At 42.5% G+C, this 16,912-nt stretch overlaps 1 protein-coding gene across 1 annotated transcript in view; it reads left to right on the top strand.

Moving 5' to 3' along the window:
• The window catches only part of LOC308156188 (putative cytochrome P450 120), a gene marked incomplete at both ends in the record, with an annotated part of 38,017 nt that extends 30,924 nt beyond the window's left edge, over positions 1–7,093 (top strand). The window contains 2 exons of the mRNA XM_080529543.1: positions 1,596–1,683; positions 6,863–7,093. Coding sequence (XP_080385669.1) covers positions 1,596–1,683; positions 6,863–7,093 — 319 coding nt within the window. The remainder of the gene's footprint in view (positions 1–1,595; positions 1,684–6,862) is intronic.
• Between the last annotated feature and the right edge of the window lie 9,819 nt (positions 7,094–16,912).

Below are 16,912 nucleotides of genomic sequence, written 5' to 3'. Positions count from 1 at the left end.
TGTATAATATTCCCAATATTTGATCATTATTGCCCATGATTACCATTAATCTTTATTGACTGGTCCTATCACAGTGATCATTCAGATATGTAATATCCCTGCCATACTCAGTGTGTCAGTGAACCAGTAGGTGACCACTGCTACAGACATGAATCCATCATGGCATTGTTGCCTGCTGGAAAATTACACATGTCTGATGTTACCGTGGGTTGAACCTTGGCCAATGTTATGTAAGCGGGCTTGCGTCATCAGGTGCAGAATCACATGGTCACACTGTCTGATATTCTACCTCCATCTGATATGTGAACGGACACATAGAGTTACTCAGGAGGCAGCTGTAAGCTCTAACTGAGCAGACATGGGAAAGAAAACACACATACATTCATTACTGAACTTTGTGGACAATCAGATATTTTAATGACTGTCTCTCTGTCTGCAGATGGATAGATAGATAGATAGATAGATAGATAGATAGATAGATAGATAGATAGATAGATAGATAGATGAATAGATACATGATTTAGCAAATTAGCTGTGCTCAGAATTACCACCAGGTCTGGTGATACAGTCAGACAAACAACACTGTAGGATTCTACAACACTGTAGGAAGTGAGCCACTCAGAAGCTGTAGTTCATCATTGTCCATTTAGTGCATTAGTCTACACTTATGTCTCAGAGAAAGCCAATATGCTTCCTTTCTCTCCCTCCCTCTCTCTCTTTCTCTCTCTCTCTCTCTGGGCTTCCTTCCTGTAATCTGAGTGGAGAAAAGGGCTGAAGTATATCAACAACCTGTGTGTGTGTGTCCTGTCCCAAAAAAGATGGCTAGATGTAGAACTAGGATACTATGATAGATAAATAGATATATGCAGAAATAGATGCTGTGTGTACAACATAAAATAGATGCTGTGTGTACAACATTAAATGCACATGAATATGCAGCAAAATAAAATGTTGACTGTGTGACATTAAAGGAAATTATTTAGAAGGTTCCTTACCTTGCTGTATTTTTTAAATAATGTATGTAAAGCATAATTGCAGAATTGCCCGTTATATGAAATGTGCTATACAAATAAACTTGCCTTGCTTGAAAGTAGTCGATGAACACGAAGCAACTGTGACTGTCCCAGGTTCAGATTTGTTTGAACAGCCACTACGACTTCTGCTAACTTTATCCACTACTATAAACATCAATTAATGTGGTAGTAGACTTCCAATTATGTGGCCAAATAGTAGATTAAGACTAACTTTCAATTATGTGGCCAAATCACCTCAAAGCAACTTCCAACCAAGTCAGACAGTTCATTTGAGTTGTTTTGGCCATGTCATTTTGAGCTTACACTACTTGCCCCTATCACATCCATTTGTTTGTGTTACCAGTGACTACAGTTAACATAAATATATATATATATATAGTAGATATTAAAACAAATCTGAACTGTGGATTGTAGACACTGCTGGCCCATAGACTACATTCCAACATAAGGAACCGTCTTGCTTGGGTGAGTCTCATTGAGGTCTTGTAGAGGTCTGGGGAATAGAAACCAAACTGCACGAGAGGAATGGTCTAAAGATTACTTTGTGTTTTGTCTCTTCAGGAATGCCCGACACAAGCACCTCCTCTGTAGCCTAGGAAACGGCCCCAGGAACTGCATCGGAGTCCAGCTCAACAATGTCTTCCTCAAGGTGACTCCTCTTGTCGCTCATACAGGGCCTCGCTACCCAGAAGCTACGTTCATTGTTAGAAGCCATGTTAGTGCATTGTTTTTCTAAAAACCCTTGTAACTAACATTGCACTTGAAAACGCTAGTAAATTAACAAGAGCCTCAGACCAGTCATACAGCAGCAACATCCATCCAACATCCATTGTAAGGTAGATTTTAGCTTTTTTTCTTTCTTTTTTCTTTTATTAGGTTTGCATATGTCTTTGCGAACTAACATATTAAGGAATTACATATCAAGAAGCTTTTTTAAAATGTACAAATGTGATTATGTTATGAAGATATCTTTTCATAGGCTTAATTATATTTAAATTCTGATAAACTGCAACTTGTGATCGCTTATAGATTCCATAATATGATGCCACTTTGATGTTGTGCACATAAAAGTAAGGCAAATCTGTTCAATATAAACTCCTCAAAATCGTTGGAAAGCCTGATTAGTGTCCTTTACAACGAGGTACAACTTGTAAGGATCATGCATTCGTGGAATGAGCAACACAGCTAAATGTGTGGGTAGCGGCCCAATTCTTTTGGCCAAAATCCCCTGCAATATTTTTCTGTTGGTATTCACTCTCATTTTGAGTTGCTTGGTGGATTGGATGATTGCACTCATTACCCACTGTAAGGAAAAAACAACACATATTGGCAATTTTTACACTTTATAAATGTTACACTGTCAGGGACCTCAGTAGCGTGTGGAAGATCCATACGCAGTCACAACAGCTTGGCACCTCCTCCTCACGCTGGTCACCAGCCTGGTCACACACTGCTCAACCAGGACCATTCATACAATGGTTTCACAAGAATTGTGAAAGCTGATGTTTGCCATCGTTGTGTTGCGATGTGCTGCTATTGGTGGAAATAATATCTCCAAGAGCTATAGTGTATAGTGTGCTATAGTGTCCAGTATTACGTATAACTCATGTGAAAATAAGAATTTGAACAGAGAAAGCTGATCTGTGTGCAGCACTTCCAGCCAATGATACATAATCAATATACTGGATGTCACACTCTTTTCTTATGATGCACTTTAGTTTATGTTAGTTTTAGTTTATGATGCAGTTTAGTTTATTTAGTTTTCAATCGATCTTCACAATCTGCTCCACACATTCAAAGTGAAACACCCCAAATGTTTGTTTGAAGACAGAAATAGTTAAAAATGAAAAACCTAAATGTCCTGTTGCAGTTGCCTACCTAATCTCACAAAACATGTAAGCTAAATGCATATGATATAGCAATGATGCCTGACTGAGCAGTCGATGATATGGTATGCAACCGTTGGTTGGTACGAAAAGTGTGATTGCAATGTATTCGGTGTGGAACACACTGATTACACAACCACTAGCTGCAGTGTGTGTGTGGGTGTGTTGGTATTAAGAGGTAGCTGGGTGATAAGGGCTTCCGTATGGCACCTGTCCATAACCCTTTTAAGGCGCTCTTTGTCCTTTTCATTTGACATGTTATGTCACTATTAGCATAACGTCTTAGTTTATCTGAGGTTGTGGATTGTCACATTAGGCTATGCACCTGACAGAGTGATCTGTTATGTCACACCTTTATGTAGTATGACATATCACCCTTTATGACTAGGCTTATAGACTGTTTATGCTGCAAAAAAAAAATCTCAATAATAATAATTCTTAATTCTTTCTTCTTCTAGCATTATGACTGCCAATGGTACCTGGCCCCTGCATAGATAACGTTTTCTTGCGATGACCGATGGATAGATGATTCGCTTGTATAAAGGCGTCTACTAAATGCCAAAAATATAAATATAACATCTGTGTAGAGTTTAAGAATGCTCCATAAAGCCTTCATAAGTTGTAATTGGTTTAAAGTGGGACGAATAGAATCAGTCTGTCTGACTAATAGCTGTAGCCAGTTTCCTAGCAAGTAGAGCAGCACTCCGGAGACATGGACTTCTCCTGTAGGGAGTGCTTGGCTGAAGGCATGGTGCTGTTACCTTGCTAAGTACTGCCTGCGGGTACTGGCTGGTTGTATGAACAGACCACCTGCGCGGGGTTCTCACTGGCGTCACAAGTAGGCGTTAGCTACAGTAGTCTGTTCACACACACACACACACACACACACACAAACACACACACACACACACACACACACACACACGCACACACATGCGCACACATAGCACAGAGTGGGAGGCAGGTGAGAACAGGACAGGTGTGCTGCCTTGACAACAGAATGGGAAGTGGGCGGGGATCTGTTTCCTGTCGCCAGTGATGTGTGTGATGGGTGTGTGCCACTGTATCCGGAGGCTTTGACAGGCAGGAGCCCCAGCGTCTGGTCTCCAGGGCGTTTATCTCTGCATCACACAGCCAGGCCCTGTTGACGGGGATATTGATGTCCCCTGTTTGCTGTTCACAGTTTGTGCCGGTGACACAGGATGTTCAGTAATTGCACTGAAAATGACACCACCCCGGCAACGATTGTTTTAACAATGACAGCTGCCTAAGCCTCTCACATACACTCATGAGAGCCCACACGCACAGACACACACACACACACACAGACACAGACACCGGCACATGCACACGCACACATACATACACACACGCACACATACATACACACACACACACACACACACACACACACACACACACACACGAAGAGTGAATATAAATTGACATAGTGCATTCCATGAGAATTATTCAGTTCAAGAGTTACATTACATTTCAGGTCTCTTCTTAACATGATTAATTAGAACTCTATTAATCCATTGATTCTTTAATCTTTTTTTTTATTTTTTATAAAACAGGTTATTGTCAAGAATACAGTCTTCCCCATCACTCACAATGGAACTGCATAATATTTCAGGACCATGGAAAAATTGAGAATTTGAACTAAAAAACAGATGAAAGCTCATGATCTTTGCAGGACAGTGGGTACGTTTAGCTGGGTATGGATGTCAGTCAGTACTAGAATAAAAACTCCCTGCTCCAGTGTAGTGATTTGTTGACTGGTGCAGCCTGCTGTACACTGACATACTGTTGTTGTGAACGATGACTCAATCCTGATGCTGATAATGGGTGAGCTTGTGCACATACGCACACACACACACACACACACACACACACACACACACACACACACACATACGCACACACACACACACACACACACACACACTGCATCCTTGACAGACTGCATCATGAATACAAATACAGTACTGACTGGCTATATGGCTGAAGCAAACACACACACACACACACACACACACACACTGACTATGACTAATAGATAGCTGCTTCTATTCAGACTTGAATATTATGGTTTTTGTTTGCATTGAAAGCCAAGGACAGGATAACCTGCCCTTCACCGTGTGAATGCTCAATTGTGGTATCAGTATAGGGAAGATACTGCTTTGTATCAACCTCATATATAAGAGATAGTGTCTCTCTTAGTAACAGTGATGACACATCCACAAGAGCATATCTTCGAGACAGGTACCATGGCAACCATCTTGAGTATGATTCATGTACTAGAAGGTACGTTGTGTCCAAACATTCCTTTTGCAAAGCTGGTCAGAACCATAATGTTCTTAAAATAATTAGTTCTTCAAATCAAGGAGCACATTACTCTGTTATGTTGTTGACTACATTGCAGATTCACACCCGTTGTGTACTGCTTACACCCTTTTACAGGTTTTGTTTGAATAGGGCCATGAAGAACCCCATTTTCCAAAATAGCATTAAACTGTGCAAAAGAAACCATCATATTTAAAATGGATGGGATGGGGCATTATCCAATTGGACCGTTGAATATTGCAGCTAGCCATTGCATGTTGTGCAATAAATGTTCATGCTGTTTACCTAAACTCTTGTTAAAGACAAGGTAATTAAAAAAGCATGCTGTATAGATATTTTCTCTCTTCTCTTTTCTAAGCAATGAATTACATAGTTGAATCAGACATGTAAGCCACATTTTGGCTTTGTACAGTTAAATCATGTGCAAAACAAAACTAACATAAGAATCCATCTATAGGCAAGCCACCACAAAGATGTATTAGATAATGGGCACACAAAATAGCATTGAAAATACACACTGCCCTGTGTAAGTAATGGGACAGTGAAGCATGTTTTAAAGGTTCTTTTGGCTCTTCACTCCAAGAGTTTACGACACTTTTTATGCATAGTGTTGTAAACACTATCTGTCATTTATGTATGGTGAAACCAATATGTACACAAATAGCATCAAATAAAAGCTGAGCTGTACTTTAACCTAATAGTAATTGTTTGTTTTAAAATCTCAACTATTGGAGTGTAGAGCCAAAATGTATGTATTCTCAAAAGTCGATCATTACAGAGGACCCATCATTCCAACTCAAGTGGCCCTGGCCAATGCTGGTGACTGAATGGATGTGGCCAAAGGAGAGACTCTGGAGACACCCAGGGATGTAGGTCAGAGCTATGAGTCATCCTTCTCTACTCCCTTCAATCCCTCCCCTTGCCGCCCCTGGCAAAGGCACTCAGAAACGGAGGAGGAGGGAAGGACGCCTGGCTGTCACTCATGTACAGTTAGCGTCAGACTGGCCACTTTAGAGAGGGCTTGTCATGCCAAAAGGCCACTTTTCCATGGACTGATGGAACCTTGTGACTAAACACCACTATGACTCGCATGTCAGACAGATGGCAGATTTGGGCAGTAGTAGATTGCACCGATTGCTGTTGAAAAACAAAAAATCACATTGGGAATTAATCACAGCAAATGCACTGAAAGAACAATAAAAAAAACATGTATGTGTGGTACAGTGGTATCAAATCAAGGAATCAATTACTCTGTTTTGTTGTTGACTACAATGCAGATTCACACCTGTTGTGTACTGCAGACACCCTGTAGATTGGGCAGGTGGTATATGGAGTTGGAAAAACAAAAAACACAGAATTAATCACTGCAAAAGCACTGATATCGAACAATAATTAAAAATTTAAATCTGCATGGTATTGTGACTGAGCATTAACATTCCTGACATCAGTGCACAGGTAGTGTACTTTAACCCACAAAGGTCCTGGTTTCAACACTTTTCCCTCTCCACTCCAGCGAGAATCAAGCAAAAGCTCAACATATTTGAAATCATTTAAAATCCATTTCGACCCAGGTCTTATACTGTATCTCTATTGCAGGCTGCCTGTGGGTACCTGCTACAGCACTTTGATTGGGAGCTGGATCCCTCATCACAGGACCTGCAGTACAAATGGCTGCCTGTCTCCCGGCCCTCTGTCTACCCAATGGTGAGCTTCACAAGGCTGGAGCAAAGTGATCCAATCCTGCCTGACAGCCCGGTCCAAACACCAGAGCACCAATCAAATGCGCAGGACAGCCTAGACCAGAGACCCGAAGACCAATCAAACTGAACCCAGAGATCACAGCACCATTCTGACAGGCAGGACAACCCAGTGACCAGAGCACCAGCAATCACCAATTACGGTAGACATGCAGGATAATCTAACCAAGGGACCAGATCACTTGTAAACAATGCCGCACCAACAATGAGAGAGGTTTCAGTTTAAAAAAGTGCCGCACCAACGATAAGAGAGAGGTTTCAATTCGCCGCACCGACGATGAGAGAGAGGTTTCAATTCGCCGCACCGACGATGAGAGAGAGGTTTCAATTCGCCACACCAACAATGAGAGAGAGGTTTCAATTCGCTGCACCAATGATGAGAGAGGCTTCAGAATGAAACAACCCTGCATCAATGCTGTAGCACCACCAGAGACACACACAGCAAGGGAATGCCCTCAGACTACACCACTGCACCATGGGCTCTCCAAATGTTCCACCTCTCAATTTGACTTAGCAACCACTACTGCTTAGCAACCACTACTGCTTAAATGACTCAGAGGTAGCTATCTCATGTCTGTTATCATGCAGCCCGCATCCTCACACAGACATCCACAAATGAAACCTTTTGCTTGTTGTTGTAGACCAGAGCCCTCAATACCACATAGACACCACATGAAATGCAAGCTGTGTCTGGTGAATATGAATACCACATCAATTATTTCGATATCTGTGGTGAATAATACTGTTATGGAGCATCTCAGAGTTCAATATAACACACTCTATTTGTTGAATAATGATATAAATAGTAATAATGTTTAGAAGATTGATTAAAATAGCCCTTTCTTCAGTAGACATCATTTGATTATCTGAATAATTTTTTAGCTCAAGGTCATGTTGAAACAGGATTTCATCAGAGTCTGATGTTATCAAGTCTCACAGAATTACTTATGGGAATCGTGCTATTAGGACAGGTTGTGACGTCTTCTAAATGTTGCTTTTATTCGTATATGTTAAAGTGAGACCAGAATTTTGGAACAGTTATAACCTGTTTCCTGTACTGAGAGGCTTGCCCAGGCCAGCCCAGGTCTTTTAATGTATTTTTGTAGTTGAACAGTTAGAACAGCTATTTATTATATTACCTCATAGTACTTATTTAGTACGGTGTCTTATACTGTATCAATCAAAACATGTAAAAAAAAATCTGTGATTCAATGCAAAACATTGAATGTAAACACTCCCATTGCCTTATATAAATCACCAGCAATAGCAGCTCAGTCTGACTTTGTGAAATATCTATGAAATGTAAGCTATGCTGCTGATCCTTAGTGATTTTCTATGATTGTGAAGGACGCTATTGTCTAACAATGGTACACTGCACAGACCTGTATTTCTTTCAGCTCCTGGTGAGTCTCTCACCATACGCACACAAACACACACACACACACACACACACACACAAACACACACACACACACACACACACACACACACAAACACACACACACACACACACACACACACACGCGCACACACAAACACACACACACACACACACACACACACACACACACAGACACACACACACACACACACAGACACACACACACACACACACACACACACAGAGCACAGAAGGACTAATGAATAATAGCTCACTTGATAGAATGTGAGTCATGTATGAGTCTTATTGTTGTTTTTCAATCTGAATTTCATGTGCAATAGTTAGCAAATTCCAAGCTACTGGTCTGTATGTCTCTGTGTATTCTTTTCCTTCTGTGCTGTATAATTAAAACCATTCTGGCTACCTTCTCACACACTGGCGTATTGAGTCGGCTTGCATTAATGTAGCATTGTGTGGACCGCATGTTAGAGACTTCTGACTCCTACTCTACGTCCTACACTGTGGAAGTACTGTAGAACACCATCCACACCCACTAAAGGTTAGGTGGCTCAATATGTTATGCCTGAGAGCATGGGCGTAGCTTTTTAAACATGTGGGGAGGACAATAATCCCAAATGTGGCCTTCTGTAAGCACATTGTGTGCAATTCTAATATAGTTTTAGACTTTTCAAACAGTTTGCTTACTACCTACCGTGGCAAAAAAAGCTAACTCTAATGTTGTGTCCATCCCTCTTAACTCTATCAGAAGCTGGCTCAGTGCTCTAACTACCTGCCTCTGCATACTTCTAAAGCACAATGTTATAATTTTCCTTATGACAGTGAAATGATAGCCAATACCATTTAAGATAAAAGTGGCCATTCCAGAGCAGATACAGTAATAGGCTCCTCATGACACACACACACTTCTCACCCCATGCCCCTGCCTTATCATGGTGTATCATGGAGGAAGTGCTAGCCCTCAGCCTCCCTTGTGTTTGGGGGTAGTTCCTGTTTCTTATCCTCCCCTTGTACAGGAGGCAGAGGAGGGAACCAGATGTCACTACAAAGGGACAGCCATGTTTTAATGACCAGTGCTAATTAGAGCATGGCGGCTACAAGGAGCGCTGTGCCATTCAGCCTAACAGGACGGCCCATTCACATGGTAATCAGACCAGGAAGAAGACACAGGATACACCCCTGTATGGGTCTAACTGGATATGTATGGACAGCTCACTAATTGCTCTGCTTTGTACCCATAAGTGAAGCATGCTAAGCTATGTCCTGTGTAGACCACCTTAGGAATCGTCTGGTGAATGAATAGTTCATGACTTAGAGACCTTGGTTACAGATAGCAGAATATAAAAACATTATCAAATATACTGTGTGTATATAGATTCTATAATTAGTATATAGATTCTATCATTAGTATATAGATTCTATAGAAAGTATAAACACTGTAGCTAGCATCCTTCGGTCAGAGTGAATCAGGAATGAATCAGTGCTTATGTGTCATCAATATGACACATCTCTGTTTTGTGCAAGTCCAGATCAACCACATATCTCACTGATATACATTACACTAAGCACCTGACGTTAGAGCCCGCTTGGAGAGGGATGTGTGCAAATAATTAAATAAGTAAGTGCGTGTAACTGGAGTTATGAGTGCATATCGACCATTACAATTGCAGTGGTACTGTAGAAATCCAAGTACTACATTCCTATGGCTGATCTTGTCTCTCTGATCCTGTCTGTCTGTGTCAGCTCTCTGGTAAAAGATCCCTTCCACCCTCTAGATAGCCTCAGCCCAACAGGAAGCCAGCCTGTCAGAGCTCAGCCCCTCAGGGGTCAGGTCAATTCCATTATCGCAGATTGAATTGGCTTCCTGTGCATCTAAGGGACCGTAATAACCATCGCACCAAACTTCCTTTGCAGCTAAGGGACCACAATAACCATCGCACACAACTTCCTAAGGGACCATAAGAACCATTGCACCCAGCTTCCTTAAGGACCGTAATAATAGTTGCACCCAGTTTCCTCAGGAGTGTAATAATCATTGAAACCAGCTTCATGTGCCTATGCAGCCCTGGCACTGTGATCATCGTCATTGTCAGTCTCACACATATCTCAAGGCTGAACCCAGGGACTGTAGATTTTTGTTATGCAGCTAAATCCGGTGCAATATTGGTTGTGCATTAGTCCATGACAACTAAACTGGTAAATATGTCACATTTATAAATAAAACCACAACCTGGGGTAAAGGGATGGTAGGAGGGAGGGGGGGGAGACCTTGGGGAGGACACAGAGATAACTAGAGTCTAGACTGCAAGAACAGCATAGACAACTGAATCATGAAACCATACATTAATTTGCTCCTCCTGTCCCATAATGACATGACCAGCTAATACACAGCAGCCATTCATTCCTCATCACATATTATATTATATATGATATATTAGATATTAGATTAGATTAGATATTATACATTATATATATTATTATCATATTGTTGAAAATGGTGATCCACTGTTAAATATAAAATCCACCATAGCAAATTCATAACTTACACACCCATCATATCTGAAATTGTCTTTTATATGTACAGTAGGCCTATGTGTAGATGTAGTAATGTAAAGTAAAGTAAAGTAATGTCTACTGCAAACCCATTCTCCACTACACTCAGAAAAAGGTTCTAGTTCAAAAGAGATTCTTGATTTGTCCCTGTAGACAGTAGAGGAACCATTTTTGGAACCCTTTCCACTGAGGGTTCTACATGAAACCCAAAGGACTCTACAGTACATGGCACCAAGAAGGGTTCCCCTACAGGGCCAAAATGAGGAACCCACCTTTTCTAAGAGTGTACTGACTGACTCTAGTTTGTTTGCGGCACAACTTGCAGCCCTCAACTGTAGTCTATGTATTTCTTGACACTACATGCCAACTAATGTTATGGCAGAATCTGCAATAAATCAGTTACTAGACTGAAACAACATCCTTCACTGTCACGTAGGCGAGCACAAAGATAATTAGTTTTTTTTGTATTTTTCAGGCTTTATTGTCACATTCCATTAGGCGGGAGTGGAGAGGGTGATGAAGGAGACTATTAGGAGATTCAGGGTCCAAGTGTCACAGCCAGGGTGTCAAGTGCCTTCATACCAATAATCTAGTCAATTCGTCAAGTAAGTACACTACAATATTAACATTGTTATATTACATTGAAGGTAGAGGGGTGCTGTTGGGACATACACACCTGCTCTCTCTGCTTCTTTCACTGATCACTTCTCTTTGAAACTTGTATGTAAGCTCAATTCACGCGCAGTGTCCTCCATAAGCATTGTGTCTTATTTTAGCTTTATGCTTAAAACACACACACACACACACACACACACATAGAGACACACACACTCACCTCATTTCTGCACCATGCAAGCTCAGCTCGCACACACACTCTAAACACACACTTTTACACCCTCACCTCATCTCTTCACCATAAGCTTATCTCACTTATACACACACACACACACACACACACACACACACACACACAAACAAACACACACACAGAAACACACACATACACACACCTCCTCTCTCTGCTTGCTGCTCTGTTTGTCTGTCTGGACCACCAGTGCTGACAGGAAGAGGGGGTCATTACTCACTAGGATGCTATGAACGGCTCTTTAATTGTGTCATTTTTCATCCCAGGAGCCTATCTCTCTCTGTTTCTCCCCCTCTCCTCTCCTCTCTCTCTCTCTCTCTCTCTCTCTCTCTCTCTCTCTCTCTCTCTCTCTCTCTCTCTCTCTCTCTCTCTCTCTCTCCTTAATCATTAATGGCAACAACATTGAACAACACTTCAGCTGTCTCTGAAACTGGTACAAACAGTTATTATAACCCATGTATTGAAAGTGTGACTTTCTCTATACATGTACTTGGGGTACCAAAAAGTGGCTTGCTGTAATCCTTGGTGCACTAGTATTCATTGTGTATATACTGTAGGTACCGTACACCCTGTACTGAAGTAAACATCACTCAGTTTCAAATGTGTGTTTGATACCATTCCTTATTCCGTTCCATGCATTACAATGATCCTCTGATTTCTACCTCCATAAGCCTCCCCTGAAATGTACCCTAGTGTTAAAAGGGTTACCACTTTTACAATTGCTATATTCTCCAAGAACAATCTCCACAAAATCAGATTTTTATATCCAGTTCAATCAGTCGGTCCCCTTTCCAGGACCCTTCACAACCAATGAGTTTTAGCGGTCAGCAGTTAGTGACAGTGGCTAGATAAACAGAACCAAAGTGTGGATTTAAGCCTGTCGTTGTCCATTGACTGATTTCTGGGTAAGGAAGCAATCATTTGGTTTTGTAACTTGGGTGAACTATTTAAATGTTCAGAAAAACTGTGGCTCCACCTCCTTTTAGAGACAGTGGCGGCAGCATTTTAATGGCGTAAAAAACAGTATGAATGCAAACGCAGGGAAGTCCAGGTGATGGCACTTGACCTACTTACTGAACACACCTCTATTTACTGCTACTTCACCCATGTGAGCGCAGTGGTATTTTCATCTGTTACCACCAACACACATTGCCAATATCCCTGTGTTTGGACATGCGTCAGTTTTGTGCAGGGTGAAAATAGAGTGCCTTTAAGTGCCTTATGGTCCAGTGGTCTAGCACCACGGTCCAGAGTGCACACACGTTATGCCCATGTCGGCATAGGTCCAAATCTGGCCCATGCCCTGCTGACATGCCCTCTCTCCCTTCTTCTCTTTACTTTCCTGTCTGTCTTCACTATATCTGTCCAATACATTGAAAAATATGAGTGGGACTGCCCCACTCAGGATAAAAATTAAATAACCATATCCTTGCAGAAGATCAAACACAATGATTTACTTTCACTCTTCCCCCAGGACTCAAGGAGGTGCACCTGGATGGCCAGCTCCTCCTGACCATGTTACTACAGACAATGACTGCTTATCTTGACAAATGCAATCTTTAAAAAAACTTTTAAAAAACTGGGGCAGTCCCACTCATATTTTTCATTTTTATTGATAGATATAGTGGAGCATTAGACAGGAAGGATGGGTGAGAGAGAGAAGAGGGATGACATGCAGGATATGTCCCCGGCCGTAATCGAACCGGGGACCCTGCGGTTACATGGTCACCGCTTAACCCACTACGCCACCTAAGCACCGACAAATGCAATCTTAAAGAGGCTCACCCTAATGAACAACATACCTTCACTCCAGTCAGTACACCAAGACACCCTTTAGGTCATTATATTGGTTATTTAGCAACTTGCACTTCAAATATAATGGAAGTGGTTAGATTTGTGGCCACATTACCTGAGCTTTAAAACTCCAATAGAGTTTCCTATCTACTAGGGGTAGTGTGAAAACAAATTAGACTTCACTGAATATTAGATCCTATGAAGTGTTGATAATTGATGGACATCTTCTTACCATGTTCACATGACTCTATACTGTATCAACTTAAATTCTTAAATAATTGTTTAGCACAGTTTCCCATGATCAAGCAGGATGTCATGCAAACATTAAAAATAGACTAGTCCAGTCGAGATCAAATAGAAACCTGTGGCCATCCTCATCCAAATTGGAGCTGAGCCTATACGGTCATCTCCGGTCAGCTTTGTTTGATCAAGAGCAGAAAATGTCTGGTTGGCTTTAGTAAGGGAGGACGTTCTGCTTCATTCAGACCAAAGCTATGACCTTTGCACTGAGTTAGAAGGGCCAGGAAATAAGCATATTTATCCCAGTTAGGCAACAGGGCTTACAAACAATCACTCAGAGAAACACAACAAAAGGCTGCTTGTTCCCATGGCCTTGCTTTTTTTTTTTTATCACTCTGTGAAACTGGAGGTAATTTATAGAGGTCTGGCTGGTATTTTCTGGTATTCATTTTGTGTCATGGAGGTAACTGTCAAGCTATTTTGTTTTGATTGAAAAATGTCCATGAGGTAAAATCAATGAATGTCCAAACATGAAATGAACATGGAGGAATTCATTGTTTAGTTAGGTCTAATGCACAAAGTAGTCTTGGTTTCACAAATATGTGGTTTGTTTAAAAAATAAAAATAAAAAAAAGAAGAAGAAGAAAAAAGGTTATATTTGGTTTAAAAAATGACTAGACTCATAGTCCCACAATATGGAATAAGCATATTCACATTTTCCTGGGAAAGGGCAGAGGGAGGTAATGTTTTTGTAAGCTGTTCTTGTGGTTGCAGAGAGGGAGTAGCGGAGAAGTGCTAGGGAATTTGACATTGTCTTAACGTGGGATACAGGACAATTGTGGTTTCTTCTTATGAGGAAGACTTTTGGTAAAACAAAAGAGGAAGTGATGGAAAAATGTCAGTTTCCTGAAAGGTCTAATTACTTGGAATGCTTATGTTTATAGTATGTAACACTTGTTCAGGATATTTTCTGCAAGATTACCCCCTCATTCTAATGAGATTACTCCAAGAACATAATATTGCAAATCATTATAATCTTTATTATACAAGCTGGACAAGCTAGTCATTAAGAGGAAATGGCTGCAGCTAAGGTGATTCTGTACATTGTTCTGTACAAGTAAATAACTGCTCACGAATTGTAGACTGAAGTATTAGTAGAGACAGGCCCGGCACCAGAACCAACACCATGGGAGGGTAGGGACGGGGAGGGGGGGTGCTAGCTGTGGCTATGGGCAGCGCTAAATCGATAAACATAGTATATCGACCTACAGTAAATACAAATATGAGATTAAACATACACCCCCCGGAATATCAACAATTCAGAAAAAAAAGTCATAACTTTTGATCAGGTGGGCTGAGCCCACCGCCGCCCATAGCTACCACCGGCCTTGAGTAGAGATACGAGACATCTGTTTGGTTGTTACATTGAGTAAAGACTGCCACTCTCTGACTCTGAATTTACTGTCCTTGTGCACACTCCTTTTAGTCTTCAGTATTATCTCATGCCAAGCATACCAAGTCACTCACATTTGGCTTAGGTGTTACCCCGATCGCTCCTCTTACTACCAGGAGTGGATTTGGTTGAAGCCTCCTTAAGGCTGCAGTCTGATTCTCTACTGTTCTGGCTGAAGTGTGCACTCGTTCACTTTCTCTCATGCCTTCCAAAGCACTGGATTGGTACCAGCATGGGTGGGTAATGATTCCACCATATTGCTTACACCAGTCCATTCCTTTTGCACCCATGAAGGGAAGTGTATGAGTACACACTTCAGCTATAAGGGTAGAGCATCGGACCTGCCTATGCTTACTGATGCTTACTGAAGCCACGCCTCCACCCATACCCTCACCCCCAGTCCCTGCCCTCACCCCAACCTGTCTGTGCTAACTGAAGCCACACTTCCACCCTCACCCCCAGTCCCTGCCCTCACCCCAACCTGTCTGTGCTAACTGAAGCCACACTCCCACCCTCACCCCCAATCCCTGCCCTCACCCCAATCTGTCTGTGCTAACTGAAGCCACACTTCCACCCTCACCCCCAATCCCTGCCCTCACCCCAATCTGTCTGTGTTTACTGAAGCCACACTCCCACCCTCACCCCCAGTCCCTGCCCTCATCCCAACCTGTCTGTGCTTACTGAAGCCCACTCTCACCCTCACCCCCAGTCCCTGCCCTCACCCCAACCTGTCTGTGCTTACTGAAGCCACACTCCCACCCTCACCCCCAGTCCCTGCCCTCACCCCAACCTGTCTGTGCTAACTGAAGCCACACTTCCACCCTCACCCTCAGTCCCTGCCCTCACCCCAATCTGTCTGTGCTTACTGAAGCCACACTCCCACCCTCACCCCCAGTCCCTGCCCTCATCCCAACCTGTCTGTGCTTACTGAAGCCCACCCTCACCCCCAGTCCCTGCCCTCATCCCAACCTGTCTGTGCTTACTGAAGCCCACCCTCACCCTCAGTCCCTGCCCTCACCTCAACCTGTCTGTGCTTACTGAAGCCCACCCTCACCCTCAGTCCCTGCCCTCACCCCAACCTGTCTGTGCTAACTGAAGCCACACTTCCACCCTCACCCCCAATCCCTGCCCTCACCCCAACCTGTCTGTGCTTACTGAAGCCACACTTCCACCCTCACCCCCAGTCCCTGCCCTCACCCCAACCTGTCTGTGCTTACTGAAGCCCACCCTCACCCTCAGTCCCTGCCCTCACCCCAACCTGTCTGTGCTAACTGAAGCCACACTTCCACCCTCACCCCCAGTCCCCGCCCTCACCCCAATCTGTCTGTGTTTACTGAAGCCATGCCCACACCCTCACCCTCAGTCCCTGCCCTCACTCTCAGTCCCTGCCCTCACCCCAACCTGTCTCTCTCCCATTTAGGCTTAGAGCTAAGCCTAGAACCAAGCCAGACCCCTTTGAAATTCTGAATTATGATACAAAAACTTTTCAGGGAAGTATAATTTGGTGGAGGTGTTGCATATCGTTCTTTGAAAATCTTCATTTTCCAATTGTGTCTACTATAGAGTATACACTATCATGTCTCTG

This window comes from Nansenia antarctica (assembly GCF_963989245.1).
Source record: "Nansenia antarctica genome assembly, chromosome: 4".
NCBI lineage: Eukaryota > Metazoa > Chordata > Actinopteri > Argentiniformes > Microstomatidae > Nansenia > Nansenia antarctica.
Note: the sequence above shows the minus strand (reverse complement) of the source record. Positions and strands in the feature narration are given on the sequence as shown.